This window comes from Ursus arctos, unplaced genomic scaffold, assembly GCF_023065955.2.
Source record: "Ursus arctos isolate Adak ecotype North America unplaced genomic scaffold, UrsArc2.0 scaffold_23, whole genome shotgun sequence".
Lineage (NCBI taxonomy): Eukaryota > Metazoa > Chordata > Mammalia > Carnivora > Ursidae > Ursus > Ursus arctos.
In genome coordinates this window covers 46,362,105-46,376,357 of record NW_026622908.1, presented here as the reverse complement: position 1 = coordinate 46,376,357, position 14,253 = coordinate 46,362,105, and the positions used below count along the sequence as shown (strand labels likewise).

General features: G+C 52.1%; 1 protein-coding gene across 4 annotated transcripts in view; it reads right to left on the bottom strand.

Annotated features, from left to right (window-relative positions):
- Positions 1–9,053, bottom strand: part of NAP1L4 (nucleosome assembly protein 1 like 4) — a 44,251-nt gene extending 35,198 nt beyond the window's left edge. The window contains exons 1-2 of one of the 4 annotated variants that reach the window (XM_026482934.4): positions 8,916–9,053; positions 1,332–1,470 (exon numbers count right to left, since the gene is read on the bottom strand). In XM_026482934.4, the coding sequence (XP_026338719.2) occupies positions 1,332–1,470; positions 8,916–9,035 (259 nt within the window). In that variant the 5' untranslated portion in view covers positions 9,036–9,053. The remainder of the gene's footprint in view (positions 1–1,331; positions 1,471–8,915) is intronic. The other 3 variants (XM_057317229.1, XM_044378381.3, XM_057317228.1) reach the window with 3 other exon arrangements.
- Positions 9,054–14,253: the final 5,200 nt, after the last annotated feature.

Genomic DNA, 14,253 nt, shown 5'->3' with positions numbered 1-14,253 from the left:
GGAGCGTAGTCTCCCCATCCTAAGTAACTCCCCTCCCACAAGGCTGGAACAGTCCCCATGGGCAGTCTCCGGCAGGCAGACTATCTGCGATAATGGCATGGTCCTGTATGACACACCTGCTCTGTGGTCTCCATCTATGGGAGGCTCAATGCCCATCCCACACAGGTTACTATGACTAATGGTTTTAAGTCCTTGCTTAGTCCCATTTACAACCATGGAATCAAACCCCACCGGGGTGGACTCGACATCTATGGGAAGCCTGGAATTTTCCTTGAAAAGAACTTAGAGTCATGGGCCGTCATATAACATTCACAGACAAATTCAGCAGACTTCTGGGTACATGCCTGAATCTTATTCTAGTCCACGGGCTTGGGGAAAGCCCCAGTGATGACTTCATGTAGCCTTTTGGCTATGCTGCGAGCTTGGTAATGTAAAAGGGCTGGTGGCTGGTCTAGTTTAAACCCTAGAGATTATTTTCACCCAGTGCTGGGCCTGACCTTCTCCAACAAGCACATGGACTGACAGAGATTGGAGACCAGGCTGGTAAATCAGGGTTCTAATATTGAATTCCTCCACCAATCTATGAGGACCTTCAGTTACCTTGGGGAGGTCCTTAATTACAGCCCTAAGCTCAGCTTTTGTCCATGGGGGTGTAGGCACTCTGGGGTGGTTTAGCAGCATCCTCAGAAGATCTGATTTGAAAGGAAAGGTTTTAATGAGTTAAAGTTGATGAGCTTTCACTGAAAGGAAAGAAAGGAAGTTCAGAGAGAGGGGAGGGGCAAGGAGGCCAAGAGGGATATGGAAGGAGGGTGGGGTAAGTGTGGGTAGGAGGAAACCTTGGCTAGCACCAAGAAAGAGGCCTCTGACACTTGATTTTTATCCGTCTTTAGTTGTTTATTTGCTTCAATCAGTTTGGAAACAATTATTTTGTAAGGGAGCAATTTTAGAGTCCTGAACAAGTTTAGAAACCTCCCGATACCAATGAAAGTAACTATCCCACTTGAATTGTTTTAATTTTGTAGCCATGGTCTTCTAACTTAGTTGGGAGAAAGAGAAGTCTCAAAAGACAAAAGGTTCCCCATAAAGGCCATCAGAGCCCTCAGTTACCCTTAGTAAACAAGACTGATCCACATAATCATAAACAGGCACGAGGGAGGACCATCATCATTTTTTAACATAAAACTGGCCAGGGTTCCTGAAAGGGGGCCACCCTTAAAACATTTAGATGACTGGGATCCCATTATCAGATTAAGAACAAAAGAGGACTAACAAATCCTAAATAAAGTCTGAGAGTTCAACCAAAAGAAGGGAGCTTGATAACAGAGACTCACCAAACTGAAAGTTATGGCGACTGGCGGAAGCAAAGAGCACAAAAGGCTCAAATGTGGGTACCTCACTTGATTCTAGGAGTCGTTGCTCCTCAGGGGCTGGGGCCTTCAGATCCCACTCCTGACACCATGTAATGTCAACCTAAAAGAAAAGAGGTAAACTGAGGCAAGGTCAAGTTACCAGACATTGAGTTTCTGCGGGAACAGCAGAGGGAACTGTGATCTAGGACACGCAAACTACAGTGAGCTACAGAGTGCACTACGGAGCTACAGGGAGCTCCACGGAAGGTTTAGGAAGCCTGCTTTTGTGGGTAGAGTCCAAAAGGGGAAAATCCAGTAAAAATGTCACCCAGTGAGTTAGTTCACTGGCTCCAAGCTAAGGACAGATTCTTGGTGGGCACTTGCTAATTGTGGAGTAAGTTCTGATCTTCTGTAAATCAAGGATTTGTGGGAAATCAGTCTCAGTCTTATTTTTCTGAAAGCATGTGCGTGAGATTCTCCATTTCCTTTCCTTCGGTTCCATTTTAGATTAAAATCCTTGCACATTTCAGATCCAGACCCTCCTGACCTTTCGCTACCACACCAACCACTTCACTTCCTGCTGCCACTTCCACCCTTAACTCAAGATGACTGCTGCTGTCCTTGAACAGATGACAACAACAGCTCGGTCAGAGTCAGGATCCCGCAGTGCAGCAGCATTCCGGAGAAGGGCTGTCGGGAACAATGGAGAGTAACCACGCTCCTCCTATGCTGTGCACTATGTGGCCCCAGCGCCCGAAGCAGCGCCCGGCACAACGGCTGCTGAGTGACACACAGCCCACTGCAGGACACAGGCCAAAGAGCTTCACCTTCCCGTGGAATGACGGCCACTCCAAAGTAACAGATTCTGTTCACACAATGATCCACTTTATCTCCAACTATGTGAAGCCATGCACTATTTAACATGATTTCTGGTGACACGATGACAAAGCAGTTAAGTTAAACCCAACAACACTTGTGAAAACAAAACAAAGTAATCAAGGACAGAAGGAGAAACACAAACACAACGATAAGCTTGCTTACACAACAGGAAAGAGACTATGTTTGAGGACTAAACAACAGCAAACCCAGAACTCAACATTTAGAGCACAGCAGACACACAGTGACCTGATTCTGAGGCCTACCCCCGCCGTTTCCTAGCTGTGTAACCGGGGCTCCAACACCCACAAACTAGACGGGGCCTCCCGAGGGGCTGCTGTGAAGACAACGACGCGGGCGAGGCGCCCAGCACACGGCCCGCGGCAGGCCTCCTCCGGCTTCCAGAACTGCAACACGCTTACATACTGCCCTGCTGCTTGGCAGGGACCAGCAAATCCAGTTCCTCTCAACAGTTCTCCCTTTATGTGAGGAAAAATAATCTAGAGTTGGTGACGTTATAAATGAGGTAGAATTCCATTTGTCAATTTTCATGTTTAGCAATCCCGACTAGTTCAAATAGAAAGTTACAAGGAACTACCAAATTCGCAGGTTTGAGAAATAGAACCATCCATTCGTTTTAAATGTTGGTATGCTGAAGCCTCATCTGAAGGTCTCCTTCACCTAAAAGGCAATCATATTGAAATATGAACAGGTCACCAGACAAAAGAATATTAAAAAATATGAAAAAGTACAGCAGTTCAGGTCCCTCCTAGGACTAACAACTTTAACTCAGTCTACAATTCTAAATTTGGATTGGCATGCAAATTTCCATGATTACATGAATGAATGTTTTGCTTTTATTTATGTAAGATACCTCACAACCTTATTTATGGATTTTTAACCCAAACAAAAAAAAATGTTTTCATGGGGAAAATTTTTAGTTTTTGTGGCAAATTATTCACTATAACTAAATTCCAATTTTAAAAACAGTCTATAGGGGTGCCTGGGTGGCTCAGTGGGTTAAGCATCCAACTCTTGATCTCAGCTCAGGTCATGATCTCTGGGTCATGAGTTCAAGCCCTGGGTTCAGCTCCACCCTGGGCATGGACCCTACTTACACACACACACACACACACACACACACAACAACAACAACAACAACAACACTTAGTCTATAGTTAGAGTATAATTTCAAACTGGGCCATTTCTAAGAGACAAAGAAGGAGTAAGCTGGGGAATGTGGTCATCCTTCACATAACCAAAATTTTCATACGTTATCTAAAGTCAAAGATCCTCAATGTCTTCCCATGAAATAAATGAATAACTAAAATTAAGTTAAATGTAACCCAATACCTCTGTAAGACTTTAGAATTTCATTACAGTCTACAATTTTTATTCAATGAGGGTGGTGTTAATGAACCCTATAGCATAAATCACGTGGTTCGCATAAAAGTCTAAGGGATGGTGATCCCACCCTATGAACCTAAGATGGAGTCTGATCAGCCCTTGCGTACATACAGGTCCAAGTCCTCCAGGAGTACTGGATTCTGTTTCAGCTGAAGACCACATCAGGAAGGACAAAGGAACCATCTAGTCTAAGAAGGAATCAGGATATACCCTGCAAGAAATCCCAATGTTTCCACTCACAAAACCTGGCCAATATATGAAGCCCTGGGACAGTCCAGATCTCATTTCCATTGCCCTGACTGGTATTTTTATCTAGCCTACCTTTATGTTCCTTAGCATTAGAAGGTAATTGTGCTGGATTCAATATGCAAGCAAGTGAAAACATGTCCTAAACAACCAAATAACTTAAGTTTCTGAACTAATGGAAAGTGTCCTTGTTAAGTATGCTTGTATCTTAGCAAAAAGAGTGCCCAGGTCATAAGCTCCTAAAGATAATCTTGAAGTTGGATTCCAACTGATTTCGATAGTATGTAATAACTGATAATTTAATATATATGTTTTCCCTTTCTCTTTGGACATTTATAAAAATTTTTAATTGAAACATCATACGTAGGGGTACCTAGGTGGCTCAGTTGCCTGAGCGCCCAACTCTTGGTTTCAGCTCAGGTCATGATCTCATGGGTAGTGAGATGGAGCGCCATGTCCAGAGGTAGCTTGAGGATTCTCTCCCTCTGCCCCTCCCCGACTCACATGGGTGTGCTCTCTCCCAAATAAATCTTTTAAAAAATTTAAAAAAAGAAAAAATCGTATGTATATGTTTGCAGATGAACTAAGACTGGCAGATAGTTAATTACTGCAGGTAGGTGTTAGATGGGGGGGACCATTACTTTTTCATAAGTTTTAAGCTTTTTATTATCACGTTAAAAAAAAAAAGGATGGATAAACAATGCAAATTTGTCTTCCCACTGGAAGTTCCACGAGGGCAGGGAGCTGTCTACCTGCTCAGTGCAGCAATGGCTGGAGCCAGCACAGGACCTATCAGGACACAGTGGCCAGGCGGTCTCTGCTTTCCTCACTCACCGCGGTGGGTAACAACCCGCCCCCATGCTGCCTGTGCACAACACGGCATCAGGGACTCCACACACACCTTAAGTCTCTCCCACAGAGTTTCTGAACACACAGAGGAAGTTAGGGCTGCTTACAAGATCTAACTGCCACCAGACAACAGTGGACCATCTCCTCAGAAAGTTTCAAGAGACCAAGCCCTCAGTTTTCCAGAAGAAAACAAAAAACTTATTTCCTTTCCTTAACCAAACACTCTATTTTTACTCGGGGCAAAGTGGCTCTTTATTGCTGCAGCTCCAATTTCCTCTTCCACTCTCTCTTCTCTGCAATTATTAGTATACGACTAACTGAAGCAAACATTTCGAAGTTCCCCTTACTCCAGTATTTAAAAGTCTTGTCACTCTGTAAGGTCTTTCCTCTTTACCCTACTTAGAGGTCACAACTGGGGCGCCTGGGTGGCTCAGACGGTTAAGCATTAGCAGGTCTGCCTTCAGCTCAGGTCGTGATCTCAGGGTTGTGAGATGGAGCCCCACATTGGGCTCCACGCTCAGCATGGAGTCTGCTTAAGATTCCCTCCCTTCTCCCTCTGCCCCTCCCCCCTGCTCGCTCACTCTCTAAATAAAATCTTTAGAAAATCACAACCACCCAGTTCCCTGCTCCTCTACTTTTCCTCTCTAAAGCACCTACCGCCGTCTAACTTATCTGTCTCCCACTACGAAAATGCATGAAGGCAAGGCCCTTCGCTTTGTTTAGTGCCATACTCCAGTACCTAGAACTGTGCCGAGCGCAGAGAGGCTCATGAAAAAATGAATGGATACAAGGCACTGACAGCTACTTTCCTACACACACGAAATGTTCTGAAGTGTAATATTTACAAGTGCGTTCTTACAACTTTTGTATGTAAATGTTTGAGGTGTACAGCTCATCTCTCTACCACAAAACGAATGGAAATCATCTCATGTTGTTTGAAACAGTCTTTTGGATAACATTAAAATGCGCAGTACATGAAAGAGCCATGAAGCCAGAACGGAAGCACATTTAGTTTCAACAGCTGGCAGAGTATACTTGTAACAGGAAATTTAAGGCAACACAGTGAGTGGCCAAGATCAAGAAGCATACGTCACAAAGTGCTCTATTACTGTTTTCTTACTACGAAAACACATAACCTCTCCTGCTACTAAATACTCATGAAATTTAAAATTAAATGGCAAAGGAAAGCAGCCCTGCCATCTCTAAAGAGGACAAGATAGAAAACCAGTGGCTGTCAAATGAAAACAAATCCAGGTCATCACAATCTACTTCTTAAAAATTTCCTAGCAGTTGAACACAAAATTCTTCCCTGCCCATTGATAAGGGTCTCCCACGGGATAAGGACAAATCCCCCACCCGCAGTCTGGGGACGGAAGTACTCACTAAATCAGGAGAAATCCCACAAAGTAAAGGAAGCCCGGATGACAGCGACTTCCTGCGAGGACCCTGCTCTGGCCCCTGGTACAACCTCCCAGTGGCAGAATGGTCAAGCTAGGAAATCACCAGCCTTTTGCCATGGACGCCTGAACATATTTTCCACTTCAAGTAAGCACCTCTTATGTATGTAGCAATTCCAGACCAAGCTCCGCACAAACACCTCGGTGCTGCCTCATCACTCAGACCCAGGCGTCACTGCCAGTGCTGGTTCCCAGCTCCGGGGCTCTGCCTATGTCACAGAGCTGGCGGCTGTAAGCCTTTGGGGATTCACATCACCTGCCTGCCCACAGATACTACATACTATTGTTCCAAAATAAACCAAACAAATTAAGGTTCTCTGGCAAAATTTTTGGCAAGACAACATAAGCTTCTGAAAACAGTTTTAAAACATTTTAAAACTGTGGACAACGAAGAGAAAGCAAGGGAAAAAAACCCTCTAAAAATAAGTAATTCTAAACTCTATTATGCCATTTATACATTCCCATTTGCGGTCACCTCCGGCTGATCCTAGAAGACTATCAACCGCTCAAGAGAAGAAAAACGCTGAAGAGAGCAATCCCAACGGTGGCAGGCCAGAACTGCAGACACAGGAAACTGATATGCTCCCAGCACCAAGGGGCTGCTAAAACGCCGACAGGCTAACTGAAACAGTCATCAGAGATTCAAATACAAATTCACACACGGCAATGACCAACACACCCCCACTCTACGCACTCATCGCTGCAGAATTATGAGCTACCTCACAGACAAAAATCTACATTCAAAATACCACAAAAAAGTCTGGTAATCCACATAACCAATCCACAAAACTAAAAAAATGTCTGTACATATTTAGAGGACAACAATCCTGAAGCAGAAGTAAACTTTTCAGGATTCAGTTTCCTGACATCATCAAAACAATTAAGTTAGTGAATGCAAGGAAACTAATCTCTCCAATCACTAGTCTATATTCATTTTGAAAAATGCAAAATTCACAAATGCGTTTAGATGTTTTTATGACACAGTGACACAAACTGCAGACGCTCTCAATCAGTATCACTGGTAAACCAGAAAAAAAAAGACTGCAAATATATGTGTAACAGCAGGTATTTCAGACAGCGCTATGCTGTTAGAGTAACTACCGTCTTATACAAATATTTCGAGAAAAATTATTTTCATCATACCAGGAGTAGCAGCCTTAAAATTCTAATTAAGGGGCGCCTGAGTGGCGCAGTCCTTAAGCGTCTGCCTCCCGCTCAGGACGTGATCCCGGCGTTATGGGATCGAGCCCCACATCAGGCTCCTCCGCTGGGAGCCTGCTTCTTCCTCTCCCACTCCCCCTGCTTGTGTTCCCTCTCTCGCTGGCTGTCTCTATCTCTGTCAAATGAATAAATAAAATCTTAAAAAAAAATTCTAATTAAAATGTCCCTAAGTAATCTTCCTATTTTATCCACAAAACGAGTCCCTTTTGTTACCATAATGTTGTAAGAAATTAAATTCTGCCAACAGTGTTTCTATTGACCAAAGAGGTCTTATCTTCCACCGACCCTCTGAAATCTCGCAGTAGGATCATTTAACTTAAAAGATGAAAGAAAAAAAAAATTTCCTTATCCCTAAACAAGTAAAAAAGCAACTAGTAAATGGAGAAACTTCACGTGTCTGGGTTTCTTTTCCCTGACAACAAGTCCCGCTTCATCTCTGGACTGGGTCCCCCTCCTGCCACCACCCGGCTTTCGCTCAAACTCACTGGACATCTGCAGATAATTTCCTGCACCAGCCATCACTCATCGCAGGCTGAAATAATTTCCAGACTACTGCGGGAAGCATTCAGCGATCGGTAAGCATCCCAGAAATCTGGACTGGAAGCGATCGCCGGGCTCAAACCCTCCAGGACGGGACCCCAGCTGGGCTCCATGGAACTTCTTTCTCCCCCTCTGCGAAAGCAGGGACGCCCGGTCAGGGCCACTGTCAATGGCCGGCCAACGCCTTGGCCTACCGAGCAGTGAGCCGGGAGGACACCAGGTACCGGGTCCTTACGAAACCAGTGAGCACGTGCCAAGAAGCGAGCCGCGCCCCCGCGATGCAGCCCCGGCCGGCGTCCTTCCTTCAGCGGCACAGCCAACACTGCGGGGAGGCGGTGCCGGACCCAGGACTCTTTACTCTCGGAGCAGAGCACAGCGCACACCCGCAGCGCGCGTCCCGGGGACACCCCCCCCCCCCACGGCAGACGGCCCGCGGGCGCGGACGGGCGGGTCTTATCGCGACCACACGGTCCTCCGCGGGCACGCAGCGGGCGCACTCAGGAAAGCGAGCCCGGGGCGGACGGCGGCTCGGCAGTCCGGTGAAAACGCACCGGCGTCTCTGAGCCCAAAGACAGACATGGAACTTTGCCGTCCCCGTCCCCTTCCCAGTCCCGAAAAGCAGCTTCCCCGCAGGCACAACCCCGCGCCCTTAAAACAAAGGGACCCCGTGGCCGCCGCTCCCCTCGGGGTCACGCCGCGGGCCGGCCAGCCGGGCAGACGGCCACGCGGGAACAAAGCGCCTCCTGACCTTCAGGGCCGCGCCGGGGCGGGGGCGGGGCGGCGGGTTACCCGCGGCCGCCCGCTCCCCTCCGCCGCCCCGCGGCCCGCCACCTCGGCCTCCCCGCCGGCCCAGCCGCCGCCCGGCCCCTGCCGCCGAGGCCTACTCCCACGGCGGCCCCGGGCCTCGCGCCCGCCGCCCCAGGCCCCCGCCGCTCCCGGCCCCTCGCCGGCCGCCCCAGCGCGCCGTTACCCGGCCGAGGGCCTCGCGTCCGCTCCTCACGCCTCCTGCGGCTGCGGCAGTGGCAGCGGCTGTGGCCTCGCTCGCTCCAGGGGCTGCGCCGCCGTGGCCGGCAACAACACCGCCTCTCATAGGCCGAGGCCCCTGTCCCCGCCCTCCGCAAGCAAAACGGGCTGCGGTTGGGCGGGCTCGGCGCAAGTCAAATACGCTTCGGCGCCGCCGGCTACGACCAATCAGAGGCCGCGATGGTGGGGCACGTCACGCTACGTCGCGCTCAGACCCGCGAGCCGTATGCAAATACGGGCGTGTGACGACTGCGGCGGCGCGCATCCGCGCTCCTTCCGCCTCTTTAAGGGGCCGCGGCACGCGGAGGACACGTGGAGGGCACCTGCAGCAGCCCGCCGCCCGCCATGCTCTTCCAGTTCAGTGCCATCTACACTAACGTGCGCGTGGACCTCGCAGACCACGGGCGAGCCCACCGCCCATGCCTCTGCCCTCCTCAAATCCCGGAGTTCTGCCTCTGGTTTTCGCACTCAGCCCGGCGTTCTCACCCACCCGCGTCCGCGCACAGTAGCTCTCAGCCTGGCTCTGGCCTGGGCAGACCCCCCCCCCCCCGCTCCTCCACTCCCGCCCATGAGGCCCAGAGGTGCGGGCCCTGCCCCCGGGCTGGGGTACCAACCACAGCCACGTCACATCAGTTCGTAGAAGCACCGCGTTAACTGGAGCGGGAGGACGGTTGGATTGGAAAGCCACGTGCCCCAGGCCCGGTGCCCTGAGGGTCTTCGTTTGGGGGCTGCACCTTCAGTTGGGGGGTTTCATGATTTTTGTCTTTTTTCAAAAATGGTGGCTGGGTAAGCAGTCCACACGGGCAGGCGTTAACCTGGGGTCACTGCACGGAGCTGCAGGGAAGGAGGGCTGGGGGTGCCCGAAGCCATCTGTTCCTAACACGTTGAGAACGCGGCGTTATTCTCCTGTGGAGGCCGCAGCAAAGTACGACAAGCCGAGGTGTTAGAAGACAACAGGAATTGCGTTCTCGTGGTTCTAGAGGCCAAGAGGCAAAAATCCAGGTGCCACGGGGCTGGGCTCCCTCTGAGGACTCCAGGGAAGGGTCCTTCCTTCCCTCCTCCAGCTTCTGGGGCCCCAGGCCATCTTGGGCTACAGCCGTGTCCCCCCCACCCCCGCCTCCAGGCTTTGTCTCCATCTTCACCAGGCCTCTCCGGTCACTACATTAGGGCTACTGTTGTGGCCTCATTTTTACTGAATCACATGTGCAGAGACCCTTTCTCCACGTGTCAAGTGCACAGGTAACCAGGAGCTGGGGCTGAATCTCTTGGGGGCTGCCATTCAGCCCACAGCACACACTGAGCTGTGCCCTTGAGAGCAGGAGTAAAAGGGCAGGTGCTCCTGGGTCAGACCTCTGGGGCCAACTTCTTGACCTTCCCAATTGTAGCTGGGTGTCCCTGACAGCCTGTGGCTCAGTTTCTCCAACTGTCAATCGTGGGCACTTGCAGTACCCATTTCACGGGGCTGGTAGGGAGGTGAACAGCACCGGCGAACAGCTTGATGCCAGCTGAGGACTGTTCTGACAACCCCACCCACCCTGGCCAGGGGAGGGGACTAAGTGCCTGAGGACGAGGGTGGGGGTCTTAGAGCTGGAACCTGGGCCCATTCTTTAGTCCCCGCTACCTGAGGCTCTCCTAAGAAGTCTGTCCTATGAGTGACTTAGCCTGCACCATGCTCCCGATGACCTCTGGTCCCCACAGGCCCCGGGGGGCAGCCACTGCGGAGCCTACACCGGAGCCACCCTCCGAGGGGCCAGAAGAGCTAGGTCCTGGTCCACTGGTGGCCCAGACACTGCCTGGAGAAAGCAGCAAGCGTGGGCACCGTAACTATATTCTGCCCCCCCCGCGCCCTTACAGCCATAAATGGACTTAGAGGAAGCTTTAAGTCATAGCAAATGTATTTTTCTGTTAAAGGGAACAAAGATACCAGAATGGATGGTTCCTGGGCTGCCACTGCAGGTCACCCTGAGCTGGGTGGCTTAAACACAGAAGCTAAGTTTTCTCTCCCAGCTCTGGGCAGCAGAAGTCTGAAATCCAGATGTGGGCAGGGCCAAGCTCCCTCCAGAGGCACTGGGGGTGGGGGGGAGCCCTCCTGGCACTTCCAGCTTCTGGGGGCTCTGATATTTTTATACTGAAAGCACCAAATCTTTCACTTTGGGGAGAAGTAGGAAGACAAGTCTGGCTCCCAAAGGCTGGAAAGAGGTTTCATGCACACACTGTCACAGGTGAATTAGTATTATACATTCAAAAAAATTTCCACCCCATCTTGTTCCAGAAGGTTCTCCTGCAGCTTGTGGGGCACTGAGGACATTCCTCACCTGTCTGCCTAAGGGGACCTGCGGGGGTGGGGGAGCATGACTCCGATGCAGGCCACAGCTGGGCCCTCAACAACCGGGTCCCGAGGCCCCCTGGCTCTCCGAGCAGCCAGGGCGGAGGCCAGCCTCCCGCCCACCTGCTCCTGCAGCAACATGGCAGGGCTCACATCCTTCACGGAAGATGAGAGGATTTCCTGGCGGCATGCTTTAAGGTCATGAGAAGTTTCACACAGAAAAGCAGAGTGGATGACATGGGGACAGAGGCCACCGCTCAGGAGCATTCCTGAGTGCCGCAGACGGACCTGCAGCCTCCTGCTACCCCGTCTCCCCTTAGGGACCCTGGTGGACACATCTGCCACGATCACACGGACACAACTAAGGAAACCCCAATATCATACCAGACCCGTCTGCTTGCAAATTTCCCAGCTGTCTTTGGGCCGGCTCGTTGAAACCCAACAAGGCTCCCGTGGCCTGCATCTCTGCCATTCAGGTCTGCCTCCTCCTCCCCGCCCATCGCCCTGGCACGGGGCCCCGGCTGCTCCTTGGCGGCACCCCTGCCTGCGCCTTCACGGTGATGCCCGGGAACGGGAAGTGAGATGGACCGTCTCGCTCCTCTGGGTGGCCCTGCCCAGATCCAGATCTTGTGCTTGTCCCCCTCTGGACGATGCTGAGACCCAGGGCCGGGGCAGGAGGGGGGACAGGCAGAGTCTGGCATTGTAAGGTGACGCGCACATCTCCCCCGGTCCCCATGACCCACGAGCCACCTGCAAGGTGACACTTCGGCATGGCGAAAATAGCAGCTCCCGCCAACTGTCACCAGGGGTGTCTGCAGCCGCCGGGAGGCCTGGCCTGGATCAGGTGCTGCCCTCGGGTTGCAGAATGGAGGCTTTCTGCTCCTAGCGTCCGGTCACTTCTGCTAGCGGGTGCTGTGCGTGAAGTGCGGCCTCCCCTTTCCGCCGGGGCTGCTGGGGGCCCGTGGATAGCTCCCATGCCGCGCCGCGGTGGCCTTAATTCTGCTCCTTAATTCTGCTCCGGAGAAGTAACGAAGCCTGCCCGGTAAGAAGTGGACGCAAACTCCACCTGCAGGGGGCAGATGATTGTTCCTGGGCTTTCTTTGCTTCTGAGAGTACGTCTACATGCCTGGATTTCAATTAATCCTTGTTTTCAAGACTCAAGTTGTCCCCAACTTGGCCAGAGGAAGCCCCCGAGGCAGTTTTATTTTGCAGTAGAGATTCCTGGATGCTGGGAGGGCAAGGCCCCGTGTGCCCTTGCGGAAGGTCCCCCCATGGTGCCAGCCAGAGCACACAGCAGCCGCGGGACAGCAGCACGACCGCGGCTGAGCCCCCCACCAAGCACAAGACCCCCCTGCCACACTGTCTGGGCAGTCCCCCCATGCGCTCTGTTCCTACAGTTGTGGTACACCAGGAACGTCACCGACGGGGGATCAGGCAGTATTTCCAGCTGGCACGATGCCCTTCTGATACGTCCAGCTGTCGTCTGGGTCACTACTTTGTCCCCCTTCTGACATGACCCCATTTGTCTTGGAGAGCTTCTCTTTGGGGACAGATGGCTCGGGGTGTCCTCCTGCTCTAGACTTGGAATGGCCGTTTCCTCCAGGGAGAGGGGTGGCACTGAGCCCCAAATCTGGCTCTCAGGGGACTCCCAGCAGCCGGGTTTGCCCTATGTCTACACAGCCAGGAAACCCCAACTGTGAAAGTGGATTGTCAGTTCATGTTGGTTTTTTCTAATTCATATTTGGGAGTATAGTGGTTTTCCTTAACTTCTGTGCTTTTACACTCGTATTTTTTCTCTTACGTTAACATCTGGGTTGCTGACATCAAACTGGTATTTGCTTTGTCCCTGATACAGTTTCACAACAATGCCAACATCACTACCGACGACGAAACACCTGAATGAAGTCTGACTTCTCTGCACTCCTTGGCTTTAGAGTAAACCCGCGACCGACGCGAAGCAAAGGAGCGAATAAGCAGAGGCCGCCATGATGTTGCCAGGCCCTCGCCCTGTTCTGGAACCTTGGCACCGCATCCCGGGGAGCGTGGCGGGTGTCTGGGACCGCCTGCACGCCACGAGGATGGTGGCCATCACACTGTATGACGTGTGAGGTTCCATCCAAAAAGGCGCCCGGCCGACCCAGAGGCGCCAGAGAGGATAGTAAGGTGGTGGCTGTTTTCAGCCACTAAGTTTTGGGGTGATCTGTCGCACAGCAATAAGTAACTGGAAAGAGTTTCTTTCACTGTGTTTTGGGGCCTTGCTGTCTTACTGCTTTAACTTTGTGCGTAAAATGTTTACAAGGCTGAGAAGTCGGGTGTCTCAACACCAGAGCGGCCCCCTCGTTTCATAAGCACGTGTTCCCGAGCTGCAGCGGGTACCTGGGGACAGACGGCTGTCCCATCGGCTCCATGTGCGATGCTGCAGCCAGCAGGGTGTCTCCCGGAGTTTCCTACCAGCGGTGTCACGGGGACAAGGGCTGAGGGCGCCTACAACCGGATACTGCCCACTTCCCCCCAGGGGTGGTGTGGCTCAGTGCCCCGTCGCGGCCCAGGGAGACTCGGACAGCATTCCCCAACCTTACGGCCCAGCACTGGCGCCTCCGTCCTCTGCCGTCACGGGTCTGACCCGGCGCCCAGCTCCTGCAGGGCTGAAGGGTGCTAGCTCTGCACGCACCCTCGTCAGGCAAGGCGGGTGAGCTCATCCGAGGCAGGGCGCTCCCCGTGCTGGGACCCGGTGACAAACGGCCGCCCTGCTGTGCCTGCCGAGCCCTCCCCTGTTATCTCAGGGAGCAGCCTTGCGGACAGTGGGCGGGGGCAGGGCCTGCCCTGCTGAGCCAGCCATTAGTCGCCCCAGCGGGGCCGTGGCTGCAGGAGACGCTGGGGCGTGTTTACTCATCAGAACCCGCAGGCAGACCGCGCAGCCTTTGTGCGGGGTGTCAGCAGGCTCGCCAGTTTGAGCCTG